The sequence below is a fragment of the Atta colombica genome, unplaced genomic scaffold, assembly GCF_001594045.1.
Source record: "Atta colombica isolate Treedump-2 unplaced genomic scaffold, Acol1.0 scaffold207, whole genome shotgun sequence".
NCBI lineage: Eukaryota > Metazoa > Arthropoda > Insecta > Hymenoptera > Formicidae > Atta > Atta colombica.
In genome coordinates, this window is record NW_017259302.1 from 1,988,770 (window position 1) to 2,007,315 (window position 18,546).

General features: G+C 27.1%; 2 protein-coding genes and 1 long non-coding RNA gene across 8 annotated transcripts in view; 1 reads left to right on the forward strand and 2 right to left on the reverse strand.

Annotated features, from left to right (window-relative positions):
- LOC108687508 (SEC14-like protein 2) overlaps positions 1 to 12,674 on the forward strand; it is a 40,672-nt gene extending 27,998 nt beyond the window's left edge. For all 4 annotated transcript variants that reach the window (XM_018193291.1, XM_018193289.1, XM_018193290.1 and 1 more), the window contains 9 exons: positions 3,958 to 4,027; positions 5,517 to 5,560; positions 7,626 to 7,743; positions 9,083 to 9,292; positions 9,364 to 9,444; positions 10,937 to 11,136; positions 11,647 to 11,789; positions 11,855 to 12,009; positions 12,115 to 12,674. In XM_018193291.1, the coding sequence (XP_018048780.1) occupies positions 3,958 to 4,027; positions 5,517 to 5,560; positions 7,626 to 7,743; positions 9,083 to 9,292; positions 9,364 to 9,444; positions 10,937 to 11,136; positions 11,647 to 11,789; positions 11,855 to 12,009; positions 12,115 to 12,215 (1,122 nt within the window). In that variant the 3' untranslated portion in view covers positions 12,216 to 12,674. The remainder of the gene's footprint in view (positions 1 to 3,957; positions 4,028 to 5,516; positions 5,561 to 7,625; positions 7,744 to 9,082; positions 9,293 to 9,363; positions 9,445 to 10,936; positions 11,137 to 11,646; positions 11,790 to 11,854; positions 12,010 to 12,114) is intronic.
- The window catches only part of LOC108687510 (thioredoxin domain-containing protein 17-like), a 7,437-nt gene continuing 1,534 nt past the window's right edge, over positions 12,644 to 18,546 (reverse strand). For 2 of the 3 annotated variants that reach the window (XM_018193294.1, XM_018193295.1), the window contains exons 2-4: positions 18,196 to 18,432; positions 13,542 to 13,623; positions 12,644 to 12,839 (exon numbers count right to left, since the gene is read on the reverse strand). In XM_018193294.1, the coding sequence (XP_018048783.1) occupies positions 12,680 to 12,839; positions 13,542 to 13,623; positions 18,196 to 18,349 (396 nt within the window). In that variant the 5' untranslated portion in view covers positions 18,350 to 18,432 and the 3' untranslated portion in view covers positions 12,644 to 12,679. The remainder of the gene's footprint in view (positions 12,840 to 13,541; positions 13,624 to 18,195; positions 18,433 to 18,546) is intronic. The other variant, XM_018193296.1, reaches the window with a different exon arrangement.
- Positions 15,929 to 18,116, reverse strand: LOC108687512. Its single transcript, XR_001931747.1, has 3 exons — positions 17,939 to 18,116; positions 17,561 to 17,674; positions 15,929 to 17,431 (listed from the first exon to the last, which is right to left on the reverse strand). It is a non-coding gene; the product is annotated as an uncharacterized LOC108687512 (long non-coding RNA).

An 18,546-nucleotide genomic window follows, 5' to 3' on the forward strand; every position in this document is an offset into this window, starting at 1 on the left:
GGCGCGTAGAGAAATTGCTTCAGTCCTCTTACAATCTAGTGATCATTCACCTCCGATATCTAGAACGGATAGTAAGCAGTCGAGCACTTATTTCAAGTAGCAAGATGTAGCGGATCGCGAAGAGATTGGCACTTTTCCGATTGCATTGTAAGAAAAGAGTCGTCGATTGCCTTTCGATTTACAACCTTGTTTCAATATTAACTTAAATTAAATTTTATGTCGAAAATTTTTTTTTATGTCAATTAAGATTCACAAAAATACGCAGAAAATCTGAATCACCAGTTTTTTCTCTGTTTCAATTTATATGTTTACTATATTTTAATATTGAGAATTTTACCATTTCAAATTAAAAAAAAGATAAAACATCTAGTACGTGACATATTGAAAAAGTTTATTAAGTTTTACTCATCTGACACTAATAAAGTGATCAGTTAAATCAACTCTTGCGTTTTTTCCTATTGCTCGAGAAAAAAACGTTATGCCGGTGATGTAGCAACACTTTCATCTGTTATGTTTGGAGCTTTGCTATCACAGCCTCGCGACTAAGAATAATTGAGCACACGCAAATCTTGCATACTTTAAAAAAGTCCTCAATGCATACTAATGTAATATAAATTCGCCAGCGCGGGCGCCCGCGCTGTCTTGAATTATGACATCGATGCAATATACACGCGCGCGCACACACACACACACACACACACACACACACACACACACACACACACACACACACACACACAAGATGTCTATCGCGACGTGCATATGCAAAATGACTTTTTCTCGGCTCAATTCGTTTAGTGAAGCAATCGTAAAATGTCTTGGAAATATCAGTAGAAATTTGCAATAACAGTCTATGACTTTAGATAAAATAAATACTTTAGGTAAATAAGAAAATATTAAAAAAAAATTTAATAAACATGCTATATGATTTTAAAAAGATATTTGTTTCTCTCTGTGCAATTATCGAATTATTTTTGTAATTGAGATATTCATTGGCAATTCATAGGAATTGTAGATAAATAATTAAGTAAATCATTAATAGTAAATCAAGGAAAACATTAATTGTTAATGTTTTGGCATAGCGTGTTTACTAGAGTTTGTATTTCTTTCGACATCTTCTTATTTTCTCTAATTCAAGCTAACGATCGTAATTTTATTAATATTTTATAATTAATTAAAAATAAAATTTTATAATTTTATAATTTTAAATTCATGTTTATTAAATTCATGTTTATTAAGAAACAAAATTTAGGCATATAATATTTCCAAAAACCATTTTCGAAAAATTCGTATTGGAGTTATTTTTATATAATTTATTACAAGATCAGGAGAGACTTTGATTATGTTCCGTAAGTTCTTTGTATTGTAATAATGCCATTAATTATTAGAATAATATATTAATCAATAAAAAGCACTCGCTTATATATAATTTTTCTCGTTTCTTATGTCACAAGTTATTCGAAGGATAAAAATATTTAATGATACTGCATTCGTAATTTCATGGAAAATATGTACGATATTTTTTCTATGTTTAATGCTCGTTTACTACAAAACCATTTTTAAACTTTTTGTTTAGTATAGATATGAGTTTGTTTCGTAACAAAGCTATCATAATTGGCTATAAAAAAATATTATTTCACAATGCATTTCTGATACTTTCTATAACGAATTGCAATCTATATTTTACGTAAATAGTTTTTTCCAAAAACAATTATTTATTTCGTAATTTACTTTCGAGAAAGTAAAGTTCCTTGTGACAAATCCCCGATTTCTTTTATTTTATCTCTATTTTCAAGCAACTTACTCTCGATTCCATTGTAAAAGACCATAGAATTGTATTGAAAAGAAATATTGCATTTTTATTGTTGATTGTTATCGTTTCGCTATAAATGGCTTTCTACTGTAGTCTGCAGTTATGACGGAGATTAAACATGTGCGACCTTCATTGAGTATTCAATGAACCTTTCTAAATGTATAGATTAGTAATAGCAGAAAAACGATAATATTAAGGCATCAAAAGATCTTTGCTTTTTTTTATTACTTCTTGCATTTAAAACAAACAGCGAACATAAAAGTTACATTGATAGCGTCTGTAAAGTTCAATTAGAATCTGTGTTTTTTTTTTCAATTAGCGTTTCATACTCGATCTGAAACGATGTGAAAGAAAGAACTGTTTGTGCTCATTATGCGATTATTTACAAAATAATACCATTAGCTTTAGTTGACATACATGCAGAGAAAAAATCTATTGCAATTATAAACAAGTCCAATTCTTGAAAAAAAGAACTGGTTTACTTCGTTCGATAATTATGATGACGATGATTATGACCTATTCTAATTCTCTCACTCCTATCTGCATCCTTTTTTTCCATTATTGTTTATTGAGAAATGAAATCAGTCATAATGTCTTTCACGCAAGAGATCAACATATATTCATCATATCATTTCATCATATCATATTTCAGTTATTTTATATGAAGGGCAATTATTTTATGATAAAACAATTTACGATTTTTTAATAGAATAATATAAATAGCAAGCAAGATTTTCCCTTCAGCTCTTCGTAAGAAGAATTTTACGCTTTAATCTTGTTCAACTATCCAACTCTACTGAAAACTTCATTACAATTCATGCTACTCTTATAGACTTAAAATCCAGTCGAAAATTGTTGCCTCCTTGCAGCAATACTTTCTTGTTATAGATTATATTTACTTTATATTGTGAATAACTGTCATTAGGAAAATCACGTGTTTTGATAATTGGATTAATAATTATACAAATAATTTTCTTTGTTAAGAAAGAATTACATTGATTAACTTAATGGCAAAACAATAAGTCAATATTCCTTTTTTTTTCTTTCCTTTCCTTCTTTTAATGAAAATATTTTGTTCAATGAATGCACGTCTTCAAGGCGATAACCATAAATTATTTAATAAATTCATATGTAGAATTGTAAAAAGTCTCATATGTCAAATCCTTCAAGCAACTTTTAAAAATAATCAAGTGATATAAACGCTCGAGAAAAAATGTAAATTCTATTTTATTATAGTTTTAATAATATATTTACATAACCTAAACAAAAGAGAAAAACTAAAATTATTTTCAACAAAAATCAAATTGTAAAAAATTAATAAATATGCATAATCATAATAAAAATAATTATAACCTTAAACTAATGAATTATACGAGATAATATTTTTAAATTTTAATTTTTATTATTTCTGTCAGTTTGTAGCATATCTAGATGTTTGATTTAAAAAAAAAATGCAAATTTCTCAGTATAAAAAGGATTATATTATTTAAAAATAATAATAATTATCTTTAAAAATAAACATCTTATATAAGATATGTGCCAAGTAAATATTAATATCATCAAACTCTGTGTTCTCCGTATCGTTCTTAATATGGATTTAAGTGAAAGTAGACTTTGATTAGGTTTAATAATGTAACAACTCAGTACAGATCTTTTTCATCTCTCTTTTTCTTTCTCTCACGAAGATAATTGATAATTACAGAAATCGACAAGGAAGTTTCACTTCCTTGCGTACATCATTATTATTATATCACACGTTGGCATTTCTTTCCTATAAATCTTAATTAAGAGTCGTATGTTGGAAACGTTGCGGTGCAACGATAATGCGAAGCAAAATGAAGTCAGTATGCATTATTTAAAAAAAAAAATGTATAATATAATCTTTATATAAGCGTATTATAGTTAAAAAAAAAATAAACGTATATAATTGCTTATAATGTTCGCGAACAAATATATATTTATAAAATAACTTTGTTCCTCGTTCTCATAAATATTCATAAATCAAATGAAGTTATGTTAATAGTATCATAAATCACAAAATTGTGCAATCGAAAGTGAACACTTTCAATAATAATATTAATATATAAAGTATAAAACATAAACAAAGCAAATCTATATATTTCCTTTCTTCTCTTTTCATGCAGTTCCGACGATCAATGCAAGATACCCTACAGTCACACCACGATGACTACTTTCTGCTTCGCTGGTTAAGAGGTATGGCTTTCTACCCTCTCTCCCCGATAATCAATTGATAATGGCTGCGTTCAACAGAAAAAAATATCTTTGCTGTTGTAAAATTCTTGAATATAATTGATTTATGTACTTATAACGGAAACACCAAGTGGTCGGAGATTTTGATGCGCTTTTTACAGGCTTCTTGAGCGAAAAAAAAAAACGATATCCGGCCGTTTTTTGCCATTGGCCCATAGTTTCGAAGAAATTGATTTTTTAAATAATTATTGTAGTAATTTGAAAAACGTACTATATTAATGAAAATATCAATATCTTTATAAATTTCACTTTAATTTAATATTATTAGTTTTAATTACTTTTTGATTGTAAACATATTGTGTTTAATTATTTTATTCTATTATATAATAACTAATATGTAATTTCATGAAATTTCATTACAATTTCATTACAAAAAATAATTGAAACTAATAACATTAAATAAAATTTATAAAGATACTGATATTTTCATTTATACAGTACGTTTCTCAAATTGTTATAATAATTATTTAAAAAATCAATTTCTTCAAAACTACGGGCCAATGGCTGAAACAGTCGGACACGTATCGATTTTTTCTTCGTTCAAGAACAGCTTGTAAAAAGCGTATCAAAATCCCTGATCAAAACCTCATCACCTGATGTTCCCCTTGGTAGATTCAATAAGGAATTAAAAGGAAGATCAATCATATTAAATAATTTTACAACAGTTACATTTATAAAATTGCTTTTTTTTGCATAGTACTGAACGCATTATCTCATTATCTAACAATAAGAAGCTGCTTCGTGATCTCATAAGTCAGTATGCATTATTTCTAAAAAAAAAATATAATATAATTTTTACATAAGCGTATTATTATAGTTAAAAAAAAATAAATATATAATTACTTATAATGTTCGCGAACAAACATAATACACATGATACACATATATTAGGTGTAGAAAAAGAAAATCCATTATTTTTGCATGAAATTGAATGGAAAAATAATGGATTTCTTTTTATTACACCTAATATATTTATAAAGTAATTTTGTTCCTCGTTCTTACATCAATAAATGTTTTATTCTGTGTTATGTGTATATAACGTAGTCATGTGCATCGTGAAAAATATCACATAGAAATTGACGTGACATCCATTGTCTTTTACCTATTTTTATATGTGTGCATGTGTATGTTTCGAAGCGATACTTAACGAAGTTATTAAACTGTTTTGAAACAAAACTACAAAATTGAGGAAACTCGAAATTATCGGTTATTATTAGCTGCCTCTATAAAATTGTGAGTCACACAAATTGCTACAACTCATATATCCAATAAACAACGCCAATGCATAATGAAAACGTTTTTTAATATTGAAAAAATATTATTGGAATACTTTAATAAATTTTATTTTAAATAAATAACGCGATAACTCTGTAACTATGTGAGTAAAAATGCACATTTTTTCTTATTTTTTTAATGATGTCATATTTTATAGCAAGAAAATGGGATCCTACTGCAGCCGAAAAAATGCTGAGAAACGTAAGTAATTGTGCAAAAACGTGTTTTTTTGATATTACAATCGTATATTTTACATTCTCATATTTCACTTATATGTTAAATAAAATGCATATGTATTTATCCTGTCTCCGGATGTTACGCCGGTTACGTACTCGACCTCCGTTCCTTCAGGTTAGATTCACTATTCACATTACACAAAACACAGACGAATCCAATTGAGAAAGTCTGGTGAAACACGTTCCGGATACGGTCACCGAGTCTTTTAAATTTCTCTGCCACGTGAATTACTCGCGACTCATTAAATATTAACGCGGCAGGCGTAAACGTTGTCACATCACAGCTCGTTGCATTCTAAAATACTTTTTTGTATGACATGTCTTGATGAGAAATCTTCATCTATTTTTTTGTGACTTCTATCTTGATCTGAATGCCGATCAAGAATGTCAAGATGTTTGCCATCTCTTTGTCAATTTAATTCGTCTGATAGAAACGTTATTCACATCATAAATTAAAAAAAGTAGATACAAATAGATAAAAACAAGGATAGATAGATAAATGTAAATTTTAAATTATTATTTATAAATATTCTTTGATTTAATAATAATAAAGATTTATTAATGTATAATATATATGTTTAATAATATACATACATATATAAAATAAATTTAATATATAGCAAACATAATAGATTTTTATGTTTTTTTTGTGTATTATTTGTTAATATCAAGACGATAATTTAACGATCATTTTTATATAAGTAACGATCAAATAATTGCCAATATCATTCAAAGTAATCACAGTAAAAAAAGTCTGTCGCGAATAAATTAAAGAAATCCTTCCAGGTTCATATCGAATATTGAAGATTTGCTGTCAACAGTGCCGCTTTTTTATTTTCGTAGATGTTTTATGAAATAGAAAGTTGTTCTCTGTACATGCTGTTTTGTAAGTCGAAAGTAATGTGCCGATTCTTTGAAACACATTCGCGAAGTCACTATTCTTGGGCTGAGAAATTTCATAATGATTGAAAATCGAATCTATAATACGGCTGGATATTCTAGAGTTATTTCTTCAAGAAATTATCTTTTTTCACTTTCTATTCCGCGTGAAATTCCGTTATTCCTGAAATCATTAACTATAAATTATGAGAAATATTTCTTTCTTCGATGTGTGTCTTCGGATATTTTAGCACCGACTAAAGACGTTCCAACGGTACGTGTTACACCGTAACATATAAACCTACAAGCCGTATTCTTATACAGATATTACACGGAAAAATAGCACAAAATGATAAAATCATTTTGAATTTCTGTTACAAACGTAATATTTAGATGAATTAGATACATGATATTTTTTACATATATTTTTTTTAATTCAATAATTTTATAATAATAAAAAAAGACATTGATGCATAACTTTTATGATAAATTTAAATATGTTTTAACCTACTTATATTACAGTAATCTAAGAATTTTGACTGTTATAATTTAAAAAACACAATTATAATTTTAAAAAATTTTATTTTTTTTTATTTATACTGCCAATTTATTTAAATTGTAACTTAAATTTAAACTGTGATTTTTTTCTGTCATCTACATCTATTTTGAATAAGTCAAGCAGTAAATGGATATATATTTATAGCATAATCTAATTAATCTATTATCGTTTTTTCGAAAAAAATTTAACTTTTATAACAATATGATAATTATATATTCTTGTTAATGTTATAAAGAACAAGATTTCATATAGAAATATTTCATGCATTTGTATTATGATACAAACGTTACGTATGTATAATTAGTTACACTTTTTAATTTTGCGCCATTGCATAAAAAATAAGAGCATGAAAAAATCTTTTGATTAAATTTGTTAAGATTTATTAAAATCTAATTAAAATAAAAATGGCAGCACAGGTATATCCACACATTATAGATATTATTGTAAAATATTCGAAACAATACAATACAAGTGTTTATTAGTGTATGTCAGAATAATCAGAAATATATATCAAAAACATTGATAATTTTGATAATTTATGGTATAATGCATATTCTGCAATAATATAATGAAGAAAAATATTTATTTATAGTCGATAGAATGGCGAAAACAGTGGGATGCTGATAATTTGGACAAATGGGAAATTCCTGAAATAATAAAACCATACCTTCCTTACGGATTAAGTGGATTCGACAAAGATGGAGCACCAGGTAAAATCTCTTTTGTTATAGTCAGCATAATCAATCTTTGAATCATAAATCTACTTTTTACATTTATAACATCATAAATGGCATTTATATTATAGCATCATGAATTGAAATGATATATAATGTCAATTTCTATCAGTATTATAAAAAAAAACATATATATTAAATAAGTGAGAAAAACACACTCAAATTCAAGGTTTGGAAAGTTACTTTATAAGTTATTTTTTAAGGTTTTACCTTATGTATTTATATTTTTCTTTATATGTTTCTTATAGAAATTAAGTAATAGAAATAGTAATACAAAATTGGAATAAATGATAAAATATAATACGAAAATAAAATATAAAAAATAAAATATCCAAATTTACTATATTTAAATTCCATAATAGAAAATAACTTATAAATAATTTATAAAAAGTAACTTGATCAACTTTGCGAATTATTCGAAATATTATAAAATGTTATTGTAAAACAAATTCGAGAATAATAATAATCGCAAATAATAATAATAAAAAGGTATGTATTATATTAAATAAGCAAACATTCTACTGATAAATTTCAATGATGTCGATATAATTACAGTGAAAGTTTGAGTATGATGTCATTTATAAAGATATGATATAAATCATATCACATATAAATACATATAAATAAATCATATAAAAATTATATAACAGAAATAAAAATCTTCTTCCGGAATAATTCTTTCTAAAAAATAAAAAAAAACTAAAATATGATAAATAAAAAACCTGAAATACAGGTTTCAATATTTTGATTGCTCGATCAAGGTCTTCAACTCTCAAGGATACTTTTCCTACATACATACAAAAATATATCTAACATATGAAGACCATGATTACGATTACTTTGAAGCATAACATCTTTTTTAATTAATCCTTTTGATTCTCTTTTTCTTTCTTTTTCATGTGAAATATCGTTTTTTAACACGAAGTGTTCGAGTGTTTTTTAACTGAAAAAGTCATTTTATTATTTGACAGCACACAATATATTCAAAAATTCATAAAATTTGATTGCATCGAACAAATTTTATTGGCAATAAAAGTAATTTTTATTCAAACTTTATTCCTGCATGTTTATAAATCTGAAATCGACAAAAAAAATTATCATTTAATTGTGCCAAATTTTTGTTATCGCACTGAATATTAAACGTTTATTTTTATATTATAAGTATAAAAGATGGAGAAGATATAATAAATAAAACAAAAGAATTTACAAGCACAAAAAAATTATGAAAATTGATATAAGATCGGAGAAATGATCTACTTATCTTTTTTTAAAAATTTATGTTATTTTGTATTATATATGGATATAATCTTTACAGTAATCGTTATACCATTTGTCGGTATGGACATGTACGGAGCATTACATGTAATAACACAGAAGGAATTTATCAAACTTATGATAAAAGTGTTAGATAGTTATTTGAACTTAGCCAAGGAACAATCCAAGAAACATGGACAGCTTGCTAATCAAGTAATCGTTATTTTCGATATGGAAGGATTTAATCTTAAACAATATTTGTGGAAACCAGGTAAAAATATTAATAAATTCTTCTTAAAATATTCTGTCATTTTTTTTTCTATTATTGTTTTATCGGTGTAGCTGGCGAGCTTATTGTTACCTTCATCCAAATGTACGAAGCGAACTATCCGGAAATTCTAAAGATGTGCTTCCTGATCAACGGTAAGTTTAATAAAATATAATAATCGCAATCGTGCATAAGCACGATTTTATTTAGATGTTACTGTTTAAATTAAAATAAATATTCTTTGATATATTGTCTATTTAAAGAGAACTGTAAAAGAAAATTAATAAAATACAATGAGAGTGCACCGCGATTATTAGTGCGTAAATAATAATATGTGCAGTAGTTCTTTAATTGCTTTGCTCTTGATATATTCAAGAATTTAAATTCTTTCCCTCGTTACTTTTTTAAAACTTTCAAAAATTCAGGTTATTTCATTTTTACATCAAATTTAGTTTGTGAGCGGACGTAAGGTTTAGTCGTGTCATTAATCACGCACGGACAATGAGCATTAATGTAGAAAAGTGATCATTTCTCAATTTATGAAAATTTTCAAGGAAAAGAATCAAAGTCCTTAGGTGTACACTCACCGATTAAAAGGTTGCAATTCTTTTTTTTTTTTTAATAAATTTCGGAATTTATCAGTCTGTTTCACCAAGCGATTGGTTCTTACTTATGGATCCGTAAGTAAAAATCAATCGCTCGGTGAGTAAGCTGCAAAAACCATAGAAAAAAATTTGTTGCGATTTTTTTAGTCGGTGAGTGTACATATATTACAATTGAAGTGACAGACGTTGGTTATATTACGTATGCATTAATAAGTGCGTTGCATTATATTGCTCATTATCAATTTTCTTTTTGTTTGTGATTGAAAATTCTTTTAAATGTATTATTAAATTTTAAAGTGTATTATTAAATTATTAAATGTTTGTTCCTTTTAAAAAAAAGATTGCTTATAAAATATGAAAAATATGTTTTATTTCATGTTGTGTCCATTAATATACATTTTTAAACCACGTGGATCATCAATGAGTTACATCATGATACATTATGTATGCAAAATGCGTATTAATTTTAAATAATTTTAGAAATTTTTACAATTTCATTCCTCTTCCAAATCAAATAGTTTGAATGGTTGAAAATTAATCGCTATTATCTGCGATGACCGATTCAATTGCCCATATTCATAATCAAACTTAAAGCTTCCTAAAATATATCTTTAGATGCTCAGTAGCCAATGAAATAATTCGTAGAGTGTATTTGAAGATAAATTTAAGAAAACCTTAAATGTAGGCCTGAATACGCCAATGAAATATGAGATATTATATGAGATATTAATCCTTATTCATTATCTCTTCTTATTATTCCCTTTTATAATTCTTCTTTTCGTTGAAAATGATATGCTCACTCGTTTGACAATAAGTTAGCATATACATATAATAAGATAAAAATTATTATTATTGTTATTATTATTGTTATTATTATTATTATTATTATTACTATTACTATGTAAAAATTCAGAAAAGTCTGTGAACAACTTTTTTGAAATAATTCTTCATGAATTTTGTTCAGGATGAATTGCTTACAATTGGCTTATTTAGAAGATTTTAGAAACAGAAAAAGAAACTATTAATATATACATTGTTGCAGCTCCAAAAGTCTTTGCTTTCGCTTTTACTTTTATTAAGAAATTTATGGACGATTATACTTTGTCAAAAATACAAATCTACAAAACCGAGCCATCGAAATGGAAAGCAGCACTTCTTAAATTCATACCGAAAGATCAACTACCTGCCCATTATGGTGGAATACTAACGGATCCAGATGGCAACCCGAAATACACTTCAAAAGTATTTTAATTAAATCTTTTTCAAAATTACAACACGAAATAGCTGTTAAAATGAAAACTTCGATAGAATATGTGAATAATTTTTAATAAGTTCGATTACTTCTTAATTTAAATGTTAATATAGTATTTAAAATTAATACTTTTCTTCAAAAATTTTCGTTTAAAAAAAATTGTAATCTCGAAGAATTCAGCTTTTTATTGTAAACTCTTGCATCTTACTTTATAAGAAGCATTTATTATTCATTTTTTAAGATAATACTTGATTTTCTTTAAGGCTTTTGATCATTCATGACTTCTTCAGATTGATGATGTCAAAAGCGATAAACCATATAATGAAATTTTTTCAAAATATATTTAACAATATATTTTAATATAGTTTGCAAGAGTTTTCTTTATATATTTTTCTTGCTTTTGACGTTATAATATAAACTAAGTTATAGTGAGTAGGAACCTTAAATGTAAAACGTATTTCATATACTAATTTTTGAAAAATAATTAAAATTGTTGTTAGATCTGCCAAGGTGGTAAGGTACCTAAAGAAATATACATCAAGAATATGGATAAGTTAAACGAGGATTACACTACCGTCGTTGTTCGGAAAGGAGGAAAGTTAGAATTCGATATTTCTGCACCCGAAGTGGGTTCCATCTTAAGGTAAATATTTTACAATAAACATGTCGGAAGAAGAAGTCTCTTTCAATTCATATTCTTGTATTCAGTTGGGAATTTCGAAGCGAAGGTCATGACATCAAATTTGGAATTCTGAAAAAAGACGTGACTAATGGAAACAAAATAGAAGTTATACCTATTCGGAGGGTTGCATCTCATCAATCGGATGAAATTGGATTATTAACTTGCGAAACTCCGACGACTTGTAAGCCCATATTGTTTGAGCAGCATTCTACGAATAATGATGTTATCTGAATTTTATTCACAAATACGGTTCAATAAGATTTTTATTGTTTAAATTTTATTTCAGATTACGTCGTTTTTGATAATACCTATAGTATTCTAAGGAATAAGAAGGTTCATTATTCCGTACGTATGTTACCACCAACATCAGTGGCATCAATTATGTAATAAAATGGATCCTTTTAGAAAATTTACAATTATATTAGTTCTTCGTATTTCATACTTGTAATATATCACGCTAAAATTTCGGAAGGATGTTACGTCATAATTTTATAGTAATATAGATATAAAATAAATTCTTTGTAATTTATGGTATTTTACAGTAATATTCTAATTGATTGTTTATTTATCTTTCTTATCTTATTGCTCAAAAGTGTAGATTGTAGATTATTACAATATAATTATAGCATATATATATATATACAAATACATAAAAAATAAATATTAGTTAAATTTAAGTAATCTTTATTTGTATTTCCGATATCTTATTTCAAAGTAGGGTAAAAAGGATGATTATAAAAAAAGAATAGATATACAATATAATCGTACGTGAAAAATGTGATTTATGTACATTTATAATTCAATATGTATTTTTATAAAAAGAAATATAGAAATATATATTACAAATATTTTTAGTCTGCATCTACATCTGACAGTAACATTTCGATAAGATCAGAATTCAGTAATTGATCACCCTCTAAACGTTTTTCAGTCCTCCATTTAACTAAAGTCGGCAAGACCTTCAACCTGGTACAACGATTTGTTCTGAATGGACAATTTGGATCTTTCCAGCTAGGAAAGTGAATAAAAGATATTTTAAAAATTTTCTTCTTTATGTTATACAATGTATTCTATCTTAATTTTCGCAAGTAAATATCTCGAAAAGTATGAAAGATATGAAGAAACGTTTCAGACGAAAGTTTTATGAACTAAAGGGAGACAAACAATAATAAAATTTTCAAGAAAGTCATTTTTTCACGGTCATATGAAATCACTTTTTTTAAATGAAATTGTATGATTTTTTCCTCATAATGATTCTTCTAATTATTCTGCACATAAAAATATAGAGGAATCCATATATAAAATAATCGTGCAATTCCATTTAAAAAAATAGTCATAATCTTGATTGTGGCCTTAAGGTTAATTCATGTATTTTTTGTTTTCTGTTTCTTGCTGTTTGTCTCTTATCTTATTGACCCGAAAGGCAAAAGACAAATAGTAAGAAACAGGAAACAAAGAGCACATTAGAATGTGCATAGTAGAATTAATCTAAAAATACGACTTGATAAAAAATTAATTTTACTATTTTATTTCCCTTTAGATACAATTTCAGTTTGAAACATTTTCCTGTGGTAATTAAAATGACATCTATACATATACGGTGCATATTATATATATTTTATGTTATTAAATAACAATTATTACATAATATATGCTCAAGATAATTCATATAAAAATAGCAATTGCAATAGTATGAATATTTTATATACTTACAATGCCCTGTTCCCGACCTCTACTGTTAATAATATTGTACCCTGAGGTGCATCTGCGAAACCAGTTTCAATAAATGGTTCAGCTGAAAGAAGATGAAAAATTCTAAGTAAATGCACTAATTATCTAAAACCAATTGTATCAACATTAATGCATATTTGCATTTTCTTCTTTTTAATATACATAAAATAATTAAGAAATGAATAACTTAAAACTAACTAATGAAAATACAATATTTAATAAAATATTTCAAATAGTTCTCTCAACTAAATTTCTTAATCTCATATTTGTACTTTGATATTCTTAAATGATAAATTGTACAAAAATTAATACAAAATCGTTATAGATCCAGGTAACTGATAAAGTTTTTTTATTTATGGAAATAGATATCTTATGCGTCGTTTTATCATTACAATAGTATCATTTCCTATTATATTTCCTGTATTTTAGAAATCTGATATTGATCATAATATTGAACTTAGTTTTAGAACATGCAATAGTCAATGAAATATATAATTCAGATATTAAGAGATAGAAAATTCTGCTTGAATTCCACAATTAATTTATCACAATATATTATTAACAGATTATGAATGCTTTCCAGTAACATATAAAGATGACATTGTAAAATGTAGTGTATGATTCTGTATTTTCCAATTATAATACAAATTGAAAGTCGACACGATTATACACAGCAAAAATACTGTGTTCGACTGTGTAGGTTTTTTATATCATTTCACGAATATTAAATTTTTGCATTTCATTATTATTTAATTTTTTCTAGAAATGACACTTTGACAAGAAATTTCAAAATTACATTTGGATATATTTGAATATAAATGTATAAGACTTTTTCCATTTCTGCGGTGAAAGTCATTGGAGTCAAGACATTGGATGCTTTCCATTTCATCGCACACAAGTCAATACAAATATCTTTCTTTATTACTCTCCTTTATTACTCTCTAATTAAAAAAAAATAGAATAATGTTTGTGTCGATTTATGTCACTAAATGAAAAGCATCTTTTGTCATATTTTTACTAACATTCTCCCAAATAGTAACATTAAGATACAACATAATGATGTCTATTTTAGCCTACTAGACGTCAGTGACTACGTTTAAACATCATTATTAATCAAATTTAGTAATATCCATAAGCATTAACTGATGTAAGATATACAAACGCTAATCAAATAAACGATGTCTAATTATATAAACACTAGTTTAATCCGGCTCTAAAATAATAGATTTTAACATTTAATTCACTAACGCTTACACGATAGCATCAGCATTTCTTGCGTCAGTAATAATAATTATAGATGAAACACTAAATCTGATCAATACTTAATGACGTTCAAACAGTGACGTCATTTTGACCTACTGACGTCATGTCTTTTGACGTCATTCAGGCTGCCGAGAAAATTTCCAATAGATATTTTGCAAAATTCGCTTCCAACAATTCTGGCTATCCAAAGAGATCTGATAGGAGAAAATGGAGGAATTGTATATACATCTTAGCGAGAATTAATATTACAACGAATGGAATGCAGTTGTGAATGCAGTTGTGAATGCAGGGAAATCGGGATTTTGGGGAGAAGGAACCTCATTAGTTTACTTTCATAACCTTAACTTGTTATTTAATATAATAAATTATAGATTAATTTATTAGTGACATGAGGCAAATACGCACAATTCCTTATCTCGCTGGATAATTGTACGCATAGGTCGAGTAATAATGCGCTAAACAAAAATTATTAGATATCAAGATATAAACATTTTATTTAATATTGACAAAAAGGTTAATGAGTACCTTTTAATGTACAACATGATTTTACAAACATGATTTTATATAAATGAAAATAAAAAAAAACAAAGAATAATGTTAAGCGACAATCGCTTAACATTTTTTATATTACTCACCCCCATTCTTTACTCTTGTTTTTATTGTAAATGTTTATATTAATGGATTCTTAATAACATAAATAAAGATGATGATTAAAATAAAATAAAAAAGTTTTAAAATATTAAAACGATAAAATTTCTTAAAAATATAATGATTACAAAAATGTTTTTTTGTTTACGTTTTACGTTTTTTTAGCTTTCTTTGTAACTGCTCTTAAGCCTATTCTACAGTGTTCTTTGTTTGCTGTTTCTTACTTTTTGCTTCTTGCTTTTTTCCCCTTTGTAACCGTTTTATCGACAATTGTATTTCTTGCTACATGTTTCCTATTTCTTCCGAAGTTCATCAACTTTTATCTCAGGAGATATAAAACAAAAAAACCGGATAAAAAGTAAAAAGACAAAATGTAAAAAAATAACAAAAAGTAAGAAATAGAAAATAAAAAGCACATTGTAGAATAACCATTATGGTATTCTTTTTCTTTTCTTCGGGCTTTTTCTATTTTTCCAATTTATCTTGTAATTTTTGTTTTTGAGGCAGTTAAAATTTCTGAATGAGAATCACGTTGCCACATGAGGTTTTCTCAAAGAAATTAGTGAAATATCAATAATTTTGACTTGATCAGAAGTTTTTGAAGTACTAGATTTTGATATTGGATTTGCCTCTCACTCATTGTTGTAAGAATCAGTCAAATTATCTATATTACTGATAGTTTCAATGGAAATTGAATTTTGATTAATCGAAAATAACTTCAGTAAGAAGTTAAGTTCTTCTTCAGCAACTGATGGAGCAAAATCATTTTCGTCAAATCTATCAGAAATTAGAGGGTAAAAATCTGCTGTACGAAAGCCAGACATACTTTTCTCCATAGAAGCTACTTTTAAAAAGGCCTTATTTAACACCTCTGCAAGATCATACTCGGTCATTTTTTTATGACTAGTCGATTTCAAGTATAAATCATATTTTCTATATAAAGAGTTCTTCAACAGGTCAAAAAATGTCAAGTCTAAAGATTGAATTCGATGTGTGAAGGGCGAGAGAAAATACAGTAATAAAACCAGATTTACATAAATCAAAAACCTCAAGTGAAATATAACTTGTATGATTATCAATTATCAGAAGTACAGAGTCTTCGCCCTGTAAGTAAAGTTTACACAGCTCTTAAAATGATGTAACCAGTCCAAGTACAATCCCTTATTTGTCATCATTTTTAGAACACGCATAAATCACTCAAATAGGCCCATTCTTTTGTAGCTACATACTCATTCTCGTACTCAAAAAAACATTGGAGATATGTACGTTCCAGATGTATTCACGTAAAACACTGCTGTAATGGTCTCCTTTCACCTATTGTTGCTGTTCCAATTCTCTCTGTCCCTTTTGCGCCATATATTTTTAGACATTTTTTTGCCAACCATTGTAATGCTCGTTTTATCCATGTTAAGGATTCTATTTGGAGGAAATCTATACTTTTCCAACGTCTTGTAAATTGGAAAAAATTGAGTAATTTCTTCTTTATTAAGTATATTAATTCTATTAAGACTCATTCCTTTTGTTATCTTACGGTTATTTCCGAGTTATGCTGAAGAAACACATATAACCAATCTTTGTCAGCCGGTTGAATCGTTTTGTTAAACGTATGATTAACATGTTTTGCCTCAGCAAAGTCGAAAGCATTCTACGAAGCTGATGTGAAGTAAATCCATAAAATAGTTATGCTAAGTTCAAAATAAGATTTGTCAATTCTTTCTCTTCATCAACTATAAATATTGGCTTTCGACCCAATGACATATCATTCATTCATTTGTCATTCGGCACATGACATGTCGAATTTCTTTCTTTCAATCTCTTTCTAAGAATTGATTCCGAAATATTGAATTTTTGCTCAGCAGCTCTAATTTTCATCCTATTGATTTTCACAACATAATCGTTGATTTTAAGATCTCCTCAGTCCTATTATTCTTATCTGATGTTCTTTTATAATAACGAGGCATCTAAAAAAAAATTAAACTATAGCTTTTCACTTACACTAAATTTAGATAATTCTTATTTGTGATGTAACTCAATTAAATGCACGTTTCTTTTCATTCTGACAAGTGCAATTCAATGGAATTTTTACTTACATCTGCACAAGCTCGAGATCGTGTATTGTGAGTCTTGTTAACGCACATTAAAAATGATATAAACTTGGGTTGTTACGCGAAAACTTTGTCACAGGAAGTAAGGAACGTTATTATCTGAATATAAAGTTATGTATTTTAATATTATTTATATGAAAACGGAAAAAACCTACGTATTATTTCTTATAATATAAATGCGTGTGAGATAATTATGCACATTTTACTCATGCACACAATTACTTCACAGATCCATATTCAATAAACATCCAAATAACATTAAAACTAATGAATAAATCTTCTTAATCTATAAGTTAATCCATAAAGCGATAATGTCACTGTAATATACATTTTAGTAGAAATAAAACCTCAAAAATTACGAACTTATCGTCTCATTTTCATGATTACCAATTATAACAAAAGATGTATTTTTCTTTCAAGTTGATTATTTTAATCTTCAGTGCTACACTGGGATATGATGTTTCTTTCCACAACATGTTGCAATAAACAACATTCTTTCGATCACGGAAATTGGCACACAATTATCTACTGCGCACAATTATCCTACTTTTTCCTAATACCAGATAATACTCGAGAGTTAGGTTATGTCGACACGAAAAGAAAAAGAAAGATTCACTCACCTTCTACGCAATCCGAGCACCAACTTTTGCCGGTGTCCGGTAGTTTCGTACCGGTGAACAAAACATAATTCGGCTGTTCTGGACTTCCTAAGTTTGTAATCTCAAGAAACTTTTCGTATCCTTGCACGTATCGACGTTCAATTGAAGGGACCATTTTTGGCGAATATGAACGAACAAAGCCCAGCACTCGTGTCTGTTACGAATACGGACGAACGAAATTCTATCGCCTGTAGGACACTTAATTAACCGCTTATGTTATCTATATTTATCTGCGTTTATCTATCATCATTCAGCGCGATAACAACACCGATAAGTAATCAAAGAATTATATCAGTATATATATATATATAT